Here is an 11,782-nt window from a genome sequence, read left to right on the forward strand (position 1 = left end):
TTAGCTTTACCCAATATTTCTCGAATTGGATTCCTCGCCTTCGACGCGTTTTTAAAATTGACCTAAGAACCGTTACTTCGACAAATACAAGAGTGTAATAGAAGCAGTGAAAGGAAAATTATGAAATATTGAGGGAAGAACATGTATCGCGACGAAATTTCTCCAGGGCATAACACTCTTTCTTTATTGAGTGAAATTAAAAGCATTTTTTGCAAAAACAGACCCACTGAAGGATCACAAAATTCCATTTTGGGCTCTCAGTTATTACCTACTTTTCGGGTAACTCTTTTAGTTGCGTTCATTCAATTTAACAAGGATTGAAGGAGGAAAAGTTCATTGTTCCGTATTTCTGTACGCGCACCTTGATTTAATTAATGTAAAAATAAATTGTTACTCGGAATAAGTCTGAATTGTTAGTATCAGATCGCAAATTTATGATATTCTTATTAACTCCAATTATTATTTCTGTTCCAACAAGGTCCGATATTATTTATGTATCGTTATAAGTGTATTATCACTATTTCAAGTTTCAGAGGTGCTTCAGTTAACACGTGTAACGATAAACTGCTGAAATTACAGCACAATGTATGTACCTGATAACTGTACACGTCAATAAATTAAGTAACGACGTATATATTTTTATTTGTCGAAAACGTATGATAAATATTTTAGTATATAATACTAGCATATTACAATCTGTAATACATATAATTTCATAACAGTGCATAATAAAACACTTTTAAAACTACTTCACTTATGTCCAAGATTAGAGTAACATTTGTTATGATATGTCAATAAATTGAACTCCCTGACTGATTGTGTGAGATTTCAGTGACTAGAATATAATTTAACTTCATATTAAAAGTTTATAACAATGAAAAATAGATATTCTTTATTTTTTCAGGCTACGTATGCTTTTCACTAGTATTTATAGAAACCTTTGAATAACAAGAGTATCGAGTTTCGTTTCTGTAGGAAACCGTTATCCGTAGATTATCATTTCTACATTGTTATACTCACCGTAAAATCGCAAAGTAAAAGTTATGAAAAAACGTATCATGACGACATACTGATAACACTTGTTCTCTGGAGAAGCTGAGTTACAATCGTCGCAAGCTTGAACGATACGCTTTTCATCAGCATTCGACTTTTTATCCCAGCGTTATGCATCGCCATATGATACAAATCTGCGTGAAACTGCGATGCAGGAACCACCGGTAACGAGGAGTAGAGTTAATTTACTTTCTCAAAACATTCGTCCGTTTACCGACGATGAGTCCATATGATACAATGTACTAAATTCGCTCGTGCGGGAACGACCTACTTTGCGCACTCGTATGGTAATGTACTATTACCTCAATATTCTTTAAGTGTACAATTATGGCCGCTCACCTGATTTTCCTGGTCTGGTAAACGTTTGTTACTAAATTCCGGACTGACCTCCGTGCAGTCGACCAAACATGTTTCCAGTGGAGAAACCAAGAGAGTCGAATTCGATTGCTAAGCGTGGGCAAAAGCAGGATTTAAGCCATAACTCTGGTACTTTTCGCATTTCATTACAGAAAGGATAGGGGGTAAATTTATTTGAAAATGCGTAATCGTTTACCTGCGCGACACAACCGTGAATCTCTTTGAACTGAATGACAATTTCCCGTGGGGTGCAGCCAGCATTCCATCTGGACCATCCAAATAGGTATGCGGTGCAGAGTAGACCCATGCAGGATTGCAGGTGTTTTTCAACAACCGGATGTTTTCCAGAGAGCCCCTTCATGTAGCTCCTAGCGTCCTGATCGGGAAAAAGATCGCATCCGCCTGCTCGCATTTTCTACAAAGTGCCTTTGACGTATACTAGGCAGGTTTTCGTCTATCGATCAATTATCGATATTGTGAAAAGTCTTTAGTTTAGAGAGAGTAGGTGCCAGAAAAACGGTCCCTCCTCGTCGTAACTTAATCCTTGTATTGCGTCAATACCTGTATTAGAAAATGCAGCTTCATATATTCACCGACGATTTCCTGGAGTGCGGAACTCGTTCCACCAACCAACGAACGCAGGCATACCAAATCTTCCTGAAAGTGTTACAATTGATTATAACCGAGTTTTGTTTTATCCCGGGGAATATAACGAAAATAATGATTCTCCAGTTGCCTCACTCTGACAATGAACTCCACTTGAACGATTGCTGCTGTTATCGACAAGATCACGCCGCCGCCGTTGTCCTTCCCGGACTCTGGTTTCATTTCCCAACTTTGAAAGGGTAGATTAATGTATCTGTAGCCGGCGAGGCCGTGAACACCCAGCCGTCCAGTTCTGAAAGTAATTATCTGCTGTTCCTCGTTATATTTAATATCATGGACGTCTTTGGTCGACCAGATTTTTCTCTCCGGCAGCCAGTGAGCTACCAAAGGTGGTTCAAACCAGAGCACCGTATCCGGAATCCTACAAAAATTATAAGAGATGGACGTCGCTGTTACACGTTACTTTCAAGAAATGTAAAAATTAGTTACTGACTTTAGAGTGACCAGCGCCAGAGCTTCCATTGCTTCTTCCAAGGCCTTCATTTCTGCCTCGATCACTTCCGGTGGTCTTTCAGCATCTTGAGCAGCCGGCGGTGGCGGGTCGTAAGGTTTCATAAACGGAACGTATTTTAATTCTTTGGGAATCTGTACTGAAAATGGGTTGCAAAGGTGTAAGGCTAAGATTTATGTTGCGGAAATGTTATTCCTTACGTCATATTATACTTTGAGTAGATATAAGAAAAACGAGTTGTTAATATGGCTGATCTTGACGAGCCATCCTACAAACAACCCGCTCTGATGCGTTTCGAGCTGAGAAAACATTATTACATAAATGATCGTTTCTTCTTCAAATTTCATTATTTAAATAACTCAAAAGCTCTTAAATCGATTAGACTAATATCTAATCAGTTCTCAGTTCAGACGAGAATTGAGACAAACCGCGTCGATTGAGACCAAAATCACTAAAATTCGTACATTCCTTCTCCGTGTACCATCATTTGACTTTCGTTTTTTTCTTTTTTTTATATTTTGTTATTCGAATAATTCTAAAACTACTAGACCAATCATATCCAAAATTGATTCAGTTCCAAGTTAAAGAAACGCCACGTTGAGTGAGACCAAAATCATTAAAATCCGTTCATGCATTGCCGAGGTATCGTTCGATAGAAAATTGTTTACACACGCTAATTGTCGACTGAAATAGTCGTTAGTGATTTCCTAGATCTCAAAACATCGAGAACCTCGTGAAAAAATTCAACTTTTCGTTTCTAGTGGACCGATTATAACATAACTTCTCTTATTCTCTGTTTTCTCTGAAAATAAAGGAGAGGGATATTAACAAATGATGATAATAATTTTGAAAATAGTATTGTCGATCATTTTAAAAATGCGATCGAATTAGGAAATCGTATCGCGTACGGTTTGCCAATCTTCTGTATTTTCAACCGTATCGATAAGCTAGCAAATAATGAAGGTTATTGACGAACACTATCAGCTGAGTAGATAAAATTCTAAGCTTCGTGATTGTAGCAGCCTGCACGTCAGATGTGGCTTATTCATTATCACCCCACTCTTTTCTTGTCGAGGAAAATTCAACAATTGAATGATATAATTCGGAATGGCAGTAAGTTCAACGACACGTGAATTGAATGGGACGCAATACTTGATTTAAAAAAAGTAGATTTATTCCTGACAAAAAATTCAAAATTGCTACCTTGTCACGCGTTTTTTTTCAACTATTGAGTGTTTTCGCCCCGTAAGTCTAATTGGGGTTATAATTTTTACGCGTACGAGTAAGAAAATCTATCAGAGAAATAATATCTTATTAGAATATAAACAGAGTACGGGCTTCAAATACTGACGTGCGAAAATTGAAAATGAAGTGAATCCTTATTGCGGTATTACGGAGGAAACGATAAACAAAGTCGCTCAACACGAGCCCGGATGATTTAATTCAAAGGAACCTAATGACGTGCACAAAAATGTGAACTACGCAAAGCTTTACGTGATTCCTGCCAATTAAAATGGCAAAGTTCATTCTTTTTACTGGAATTGTGGTTTTACTGTCCATTACGAAAACGAGTAAGACACTGAGCTGCGATGTCGTCGGAACCCCGACAGGATTCAGAAATAAATATAACCGTCACAACACTCATGCATTTAGCAACGAGGGATTTGTTCAGATAAAAGGTAGGCCGGCACATTTTCTAACTCCGCTAACTTTGTCCAAGTGTGCTGAAAAAGTTGCGCGTAATACGTCCTATATTCTCATTTTAAAAATCAAGTCTTCGAGATAAAATTAACTGAATTGTTTGTTTTTTTTTTTTTTTTTTGCTCTGAATAATTTTTTCTCTCTCTTTTACTTTGTTTCGTAACACTTGTACATCACAATTACGTCGCCGAACATAATACCAGCTGATATCAGTTCTCCGTCAACGCGGCCACTTCAAACAAAGATAAATGAAGTAAAAAATTCGTGGAAATTATCGGTGTTATATTAATTATTTCCGGTCACCCATAATTGATTGTAAGATTACGGAATTTGGCTTATATCTCCAGCACCTCTGTACTTTAATACTTCCTACGTGGATTATTTGTAACGATTTGCACAAATGACAGATAGACATCGCTTTTTTTTCACGGACCAAGATTTCTTTTTCCGAACAAGATCATACGTATCACATCACTGTTATTGTCTGCGATGTGAGACAAAGTATCGATCCAAGCAATGAGTTGGTGAAATTACAAGCTACAATAATAACATACTTGTCTGACTTATGTGTTGGCTCAATGTTTGAACGCTTTTCTGGTTTCAGTTCCAGGAAAATCTTATCTTTTAACGGGCAGTCGATTGCTGGATGACGAATCTTACGGCAGATCAGATGAACAGGTGACGACATCAACGGCAATTATAGTCCAGATGAACGAGACTTTGGAAAATTCTGAGGAATATGAGGAGCCCCTTAAATACTGGAGAGAAGAAATAGATTCCGACGACGATCTCTGTTCGGTATCAGACTTGACGGTATTGAGCCTGGAGTCACTGCAGTTGTTCAATTTGACCTCGCAAACTTTTGGATGGTTGTCAAATGGTAGTCTGACATGGTTGAATATGCGGTATACGGATGTAGGATTGGTAGCCAATGGTAGGTACAGTGGTACTAACAAGGAAAGTACTTGTTGTCTACCCGACAGATTTTCTTGATTCTATGATATGTTGTAGTACATAAAAAACATCAGACACGAATTTTTTTTACCTGCTAATCAGCCGTTTAAAGCGTAAAAACCACCCCTAAAGTTTATCCTCAAATCATTTTTTTTTAGGATTTCTCGACAATGACGTAAAGTTTGTTGATGAAACCAATTGGACGTTATTCAATCTCAGAAGTTGCATCTTAATTTGTCTTTTGAGGGTCAGCTTGCGGAGTGGTTTTTGCGCCTGAAACGGCCGAATTTGGTACGTAAAAAAATACGCGTCTAATGTTTTTGGTGTTCTACAACACATCGCAGATTGAAGAAAATCGGGGTGGGGTCGAAGTTCCGAATCGTAAAAGCTTCGAAAGTCCAAATCCTCGGAATTACAAATTTTCGAATCTACGTAATTCCGGAAGAGCGAGTTATGAGATACAAAGTTACGAAATAACAAAGCACCGAAGAACCAAAGTTGCGAATAAGAATTGCTCAGAATAGCAAACCCCCGACGGTTCCAAACTTCTGCAAACTGGTTTCCTCTGGACTATCGGAGCTTTTACGATTCGGAACTTCGACCCCACCCTAAAAAACACTTCAGGTTCAACTCAGGTACTTTTCTTGTAAGAACACAGTTGTAGGTAAATTATTTCCTCTTTTTCATGAACTCAGATACCTTGGTACCGGTGCAAAATACTCTGAGGGTCTTGGACATGGCTAATGCCTCCATATCGGTCGAAGATCTCTCGAACTTGATGCAGGGTCTGACGATCAGTGCGGATAGCACCGAAAGGGGTTCTTATTTGAAAATCCTGAGTTTCGCCAGTCTCGGTCTGACCACTGTTCCTCGAGAAGCCTTAAGGCCTGTCCAATATTCCCTAAAGTTGTTGTCTCTTTTCGGCAATGACTTCAGCACGTTTCGTAATAATTCGGCACAAGAAACGGAGGAAACGGAGATAGATAGCACAACCGAATCGTATACACGGGAAAATAACGAGGAGGACGACTCCGACTATTCATTGGAATCCGAAAGAAGTTACGTCTACGATCTACTTGCAAATTCCAATGTATCCACTGGTGAGTACCAAATTCGCATGGCGTATGAAGTTTCGATTATGAATCATTTCGCGGCTGTTAACTAACGTATCTCCTTGTTCAGGATCACCTTGGGCCGACTTTCCGCCAATGCCATTTTTGGTCGAATTGGACCTACGGCATTGCCGTATAAATTCAATTGAAGAGGGCTCGTTCACGAATTTGGCAAATTTGAAACGGCTTCGTATTTCCAATAATAATATTTTTACCTTGTCGAATCATGCGTTCGCGGGGCTGATGAATTTGGCAGTTTTAGACCTGACATTCAACAGACGTGTTCCGCAACAGTACCAGAATATGGGAATGAGACTGCAACGCAATGCCTTCACCGGCCTTTATTCCTTAACAACGTTGAACTTGAGTCACACCCCGATTCATTGTGGAACGTCTCATTTGTTGAACAGATTGCCATCTTCGTTGGTCAGTTTGGATCTTCATAAAACCAGTCTGTGCAGCTTGGATGATGGAGTTTTTGAAAAGTTAAATATTTTGCAAAGTTTAGACCTATCGGGTAATTTCGGACTTGGTTCTGACTTAAGCACAGAAACGTTCAAGGGGCTAGATACACTTCAAGAGCTCTCCATGAATAGAATAGGCCTTGAAAACCTTGAGGCATTGCAAGAACTCTCTTTACTAAGGTTTCTGCATGTCGAACGCAACAATATAGATACCTTTTCAGGTGTGTTGGAAAATTTCCCGCTCTTAGAGCATTTCAATATTGCTTCGAACTACATAAGGTCTTGGAGTGACGGGAGGGAATTCGCGGAGAACCCAAAATTGCAGGGTGTTTACTTGCATTCCAATGTCCTCAGCTTGATGACGGATGACATGTTAGAAGACTTTAAATCATTGACCTACTTAACGTTGGCAAATAATAGTTTCATTTGCAATTGCCAGCTGAAAAACTTCATGGAATCCATCAGGACTGGCAGTCATAATTCCAGCCAGGTATGAGGTGGACGATTAAAATAGTAAACAAACTCGATGACACAGTAACTGCCAACAAGTCGTATTTAAACCGTAATCCGGTTTAATCCTCCTACGAAATTCTCACGATATTACAACAAACTACCCAGCGTTAATCTCTCTTCTCTTCTTGCCAGAATTTTTCAATACTGATAGATTATCAGTCAAGCGGTAGAACGCATACTTGTACAGATGTATCGTTGAAACGATACATCAGGTTTGAGGATACAAGTGATTACTGCCAGGAAGAATTGGCGCAACTCTGGCTGAGCGCACTGCAGCATGTTCTCTACATTTTGATACTGGTCTTTAGTTGCTCTTTTGGCGTCGGAGGGTTAATATACTGGAAATGGTACGATTCATTGCTTGGGTAACAGTAAGAGTGAGGTAAAAGCGGGTCAACTACAATGCCTAGTTTTTATCGAGAAACTGGATATTATACAATTACAGACTTGCCGTTTCTCAGGTGGTACATCAAATACGTTGCAGTTCAGATAAAAAACGCGACGCTGTTGAGTATGATCAATGCGGAGAACTGCGAGGACAGAATTTACATCTACGATATATTCGTCAGCTACTCGGACGAGAACAGAAATTGGGTTATCGAGGAATTAATTCCAAACATCGAAGGTCCGGAGGCGAATTTGAGCATTTGTTTTCACGAAAGGGACTTTCACGTAAGTTTGATTAGAATTATTCTGTTATTCCTTTTTGTAACTCTAGTACTTTGCAGGTGGGCGTGAGCATTTTGGAAAATATAATCATGGGGATGGATCAGAGCAGAACAATCCTTCTGATAATCAGCGGATTTTTCATAAAGTCACAGTGGTGCCAGTTTGAAATGCACTTGGCGCAACATCGGCTATTAGAGACTTGTCGGGAGGAACTAGTCCTGGTTCTCCTTGAAGAAATTCCGAGAAAGCATCGACCAAAGATCTTACATTATCTAATGATGGTAAAGACGTACATCGTTTGGCCTAAGGACAGCAGAGATGGAAACGTGAGGAAATTATTTTGGAAGCGTTTAAGAAGGGCAATAACTGCCAATAAGTCGGTGCAAAGTTCAATCGCGTAGCGATGAATACCGGGGGATACGAAAACAATCGTCGTTGTTAACCATCGCGAGATCAAAAGACGTTTTCTGATCTCTAACGCGTGTGAGACGTCGAACGAAGCTGATCATTGTAAAATTGACTGAATGTAGTAGCAAGACAAGTATGATCACGTACAAACACTATTGATCGTATCAAAACCACCGACAATAATATTATTCTTTACAAGTTTACAACTCTCGTTCTCTCGAGTGAATCATCGGGAAGACGATGTGTTTTTTTTTTCTCATCTTACTCCGTATCGACTTCTGAATGGACGGAAACTTACTAGTCAGAATCGACAGGTTTTTATGTTGAAATGTTATGCACGAGGAATTCAGTTTGCGGTATGCAGACACGTCATTAAGGCTGTACAAGGATGTAGGTCGAGATCATGCTAGGTCAATAAAAATAATCAAAATTGTTGTCACTTTCACCCTATAAACTGCACCCGTGTAAAATTTGAATAACGATTGTCTGAACCATACCGGAGTTATTTTACTTTTAATTTTACGTGTTCTTACATTGAGCCTGACAGTTTCCCATGAGAATCAATGTAAAACTGCACGCCTGCACGTCCTTAAATGTACACGAATAAAAGAGCAAATGAAGAAAAAAAAACCTCAGTGCGAAGTATGGTGAACGCCACGACTATACCACAATGTGCACGTACTCACACGCGGTGATTAGAATATCTCTTCGCATATCTTTGGGCTGAGCCGGTTGATAGACCAAGTCGACGTGAATTGCGCCACCTAGAATAGCGTACTTTCTTAAATTGAGTTCCGTCTTCTCGCACCTGGTAAAAAGCAGCCTCCTTATTTCCTTTCTCACTTCACCTGCACGTTGGAGAACGAAAATCGTTTGTGAAAAAAGTTCACTTTGGATGAGGAAAAGAGCGAGAAATGCAACGGTCACCTTCATTCGCCAGTATTATCTCATCCGGTGTTGGCAAGTAAGGCAACGGTTCTGGTTCTGGTTCTGGTTCCGGTTCGTTCTTCTTACCGCGGCCGTACTGCCCGGCTTGACTTTTTGCTTTTTTTTGTTCCGCTTGCGACGCCGTCGGTGGTGGATTCGCCAGTTTTTCCGCCATCAGCCGCTTTTCTTCAAGACGCAACCGGCGACCTTCGGCCTGCTCCTCTCTTATCTTTGCCTTCATTTCGTGTTCGATTTGACAGTAATTGAGCAGATCTGTTCGGTCAACCAAAACCAGATGATCATAAGTATTTCAGATTGATCACCTCTCGTGGCCAACGAGAAAGTGGAATACAGTTAAGTACGAACCTAGCGTTCTTCGATACTTTTCTGGCAATTCCGGTTCATTGAACGATGCAGTTTGATCGGAATAGTGGTCATACTTAACCCACATTCCACGAATTGCCATGCAATAACAATCAACGTCCATGGGCATTTTTATAGTTAAATTGATTTCGTCAAAAACAACTTCGACCGGTTTTCTGTGAAAGAAATTTAAAAAAAATGTCAACTTGCCAACATGTATAACATGTATGCCTGACATTGCCGAGGGAATACATCGTATACCTGTCTCTTTCTGTCACTTGCTTGATGCTGATTGGCAGTTTTATCAGGGCCCACAAGCAGCAAATCAACTGCTTTGATTTTTTCACGAATCTTGCATTTCGCAAATCTTCCCTGATCATTCCCTGTTCTATACGACGCAAAAGACGATAGGTCGCCAAGTCTAGCCACATTTGTAGCTTGTCTCTAAACTGCTGCCGGATCTAGCGGATGAACGAAGTTGTAATGAATGTGTGGGCGACTCGAACGGTTGAAACACTGCATCCAGATTACGTGGAGAGAAAGCGTCTGATTGAAACCATATAGTCTTCGGATTGTTTTTTTTTTCTTTTTTTTTTCACCAAGTGATGCAATTAAAATTGCAGATGGTTCTACAATGGGAAATAAATTTGTGATATTTAAAATCCGAGACTGCATATCTGTTTTCTCCACTGTTTCAAACGCTCTCTTTCTTGATAAATAAAACTTAAAATTTACCGATATACACTCGTCGATGTATTCTCGAGGGTTCATAACGGAATAGTGTATGATACTCTCGAGCTTGTTCAAAAGCTGTAACAAAGATATGCAAATAAATGGATCGTTCAGGAGGCATCAAGAGTCATGGCGTTGCCTTGTGTTTAAACTTACGTAAATGACTTCCTCCGATTTTTTAGCCACAGTTTCAACGTTGGCTGTGTAATCATCGAGACTCCAAAGGAACAAGTAAGTGTTGAGATCCGAAACGATCCCAGGATCAGGAAGCCCGTCGCATCTCATATATTGATCCCACTGAAATCAATAGGTCGGAGTTCGGAATTCTCAAGAATATTTTTTCATTCCTAATTTGAGTATTTGGGGTTTTTACTCACAGAGTCGACATCTTTGTTACTCAGCTGGTAGTCCATGAAAGCTCTGTTGTTATCGTAGAGAACGTACCAAGTGACTTGAAGCTGTTCTTTTCTTAGCTTCATCGCCTCCGCCTCCTCTTTTACCTTTCTTACGGAATTCAGCTTTTCCTGACGAATCTCTTCGTAAAGTTCTCGGATTAGCTTGTATCTGATCGATGTCAGGAAAAAGAAGAGTAATTATCGACTAACCAAACACGTTATACTTTACGTGAGCATGTTCAAAGTATACTGTATCATATAAGGTACTCTATTCTGCGTTTGACGCGAGCCTGAGGTCAGGTGAAGATAAATATAAATTTTTATTTTATTATTTTGCAAATTTTCACGGTCACGCTAACAACGAGTTATTTGCAACGCATGAATGCCATCTACGTCAAGTTGAACTATATTTTCCTTCCTTTCTAATATTCCGTCACATTCGAACGATTAAATTCGTTAAATGTTCGCAGACCGTTGTTCATATTGTTTTTTTTTTTTAAATGATGGAGGGACAATTTATAATTATTCACATTAATATGCTCCACCGACATTTGTCTGTTGTCATTATTCAAGAGGCGTGTGAAGTGAGACATAAAAAATATTCGAAAGAATACGAAAAAAATTTTCTCATGTTGAAGCCAATCCACAACAAGAACATTCGGTGATAAATGGTTCACACGTATGGGCGTACTTTCAAATAATTAACCATACCGTTCTTCTTCCCGTTTGGCTTTTTCTCTATCGGTATCTATGTAGTTAGTGATGAAAGTAATCGAGGTCAGAAGATCGTTCTCCATTTTGATTATCTTGTATACTTCGCTTTGCACCGTGATTTGATTCAAACTTTTCAAACCATAGTTGCACGTACGTTTTTAAACCGTCTTTTAAACGTCTCGAATAACGTATCTATTCGATAATATACGGACGGATATGCAATCGTATTGTTTAAACGAAACAGTGCAGTCTCGTGGCTTGCATTCGAGGCAACTCTGGTTCCATAAAGAACCTTGCACAAGC

At 39.5% G+C, this 11,782-nt stretch overlaps 2 protein-coding genes across 12 annotated transcripts; one reads left to right on the forward strand and one right to left on the reverse strand.

The window, feature by feature from the left end:
• Positions 1-248: 248 nt before the first annotated feature.
• Positions 249-11,782, reverse strand: LOC124180822 (dynein axonemal intermediate chain 7-like). Of its 5 annotated transcripts, none has more exons than XM_046566655.1 (14): positions 11,477-11,782; positions 10,748-10,934; positions 10,527-10,667; positions 10,374-10,448; positions 9,900-10,099; positions 9,642-9,814; positions 9,276-9,548; positions 9,035-9,112; positions 2,510-2,666; positions 2,152-2,437; positions 1,972-2,067; positions 1,607-1,825; positions 1,393-1,500; positions 249-1,197 (listed from the first exon to the last, which is right to left on the reverse strand). In XM_046566655.1, the coding sequence occupies exons 1-14, from the start codon at positions 11,560-11,562 to the stop codon at positions 1,057-1,059; spliced, it is 2,220 nt and encodes a 739-aa protein (XP_046422611.1). In that variant the 5' UTR covers positions 11,563-11,782; the 3' UTR covers positions 249-1,056. The 5 variants fall into 5 exon arrangements, with proteins under 5 accessions (XP_046422611.1, XP_046422608.1, XP_046422610.1 ...); XM_046566652.1 differs by having other exon boundaries at positions 9,035-9,196; XM_046566654.1 differs by having other exon boundaries at positions 1,055-1,320; positions 9,035-9,196.
• On the forward strand, positions 3,586-8,981 carry LOC124180819 (toll-like receptor 13). Of its 7 annotated transcripts, XM_046566642.1 has the most exons (8): positions 3,588-4,206; positions 4,833-5,162; positions 5,878-6,282; positions 6,365-6,811; positions 6,980-7,248; positions 7,404-7,618; positions 7,733-7,943; positions 8,000-8,981. In XM_046566642.1, the coding sequence occupies exons 1-8, from the start codon at positions 4,041-4,043 to the stop codon at positions 8,339-8,341; spliced, it is 2,385 nt and encodes a 794-aa protein (XP_046422598.1). In that variant the 5' UTR covers positions 3,588-4,040; the 3' UTR covers positions 8,342-8,981. The 7 variants fall into 7 exon arrangements, with proteins under 7 accessions (XP_046422601.1, XP_046422603.1, XP_046422599.1 ...); XM_046566645.1 differs by having other exon boundaries at positions 3,586-4,206; positions 6,365-7,248; positions 7,756-7,943; positions 7,990-8,140; XM_046566643.1 differs by having other exon boundaries at positions 3,587-4,206; positions 6,365-7,248; positions 7,990-8,234.

This window comes from Neodiprion fabricii, chromosome 4 (assembly GCF_021155785.1).
Source record: "Neodiprion fabricii isolate iyNeoFabr1 chromosome 4, iyNeoFabr1.1, whole genome shotgun sequence".
Classification (NCBI taxonomy): Eukaryota; Metazoa; Arthropoda; class Insecta; order Hymenoptera; family Diprionidae; genus Neodiprion; species Neodiprion fabricii.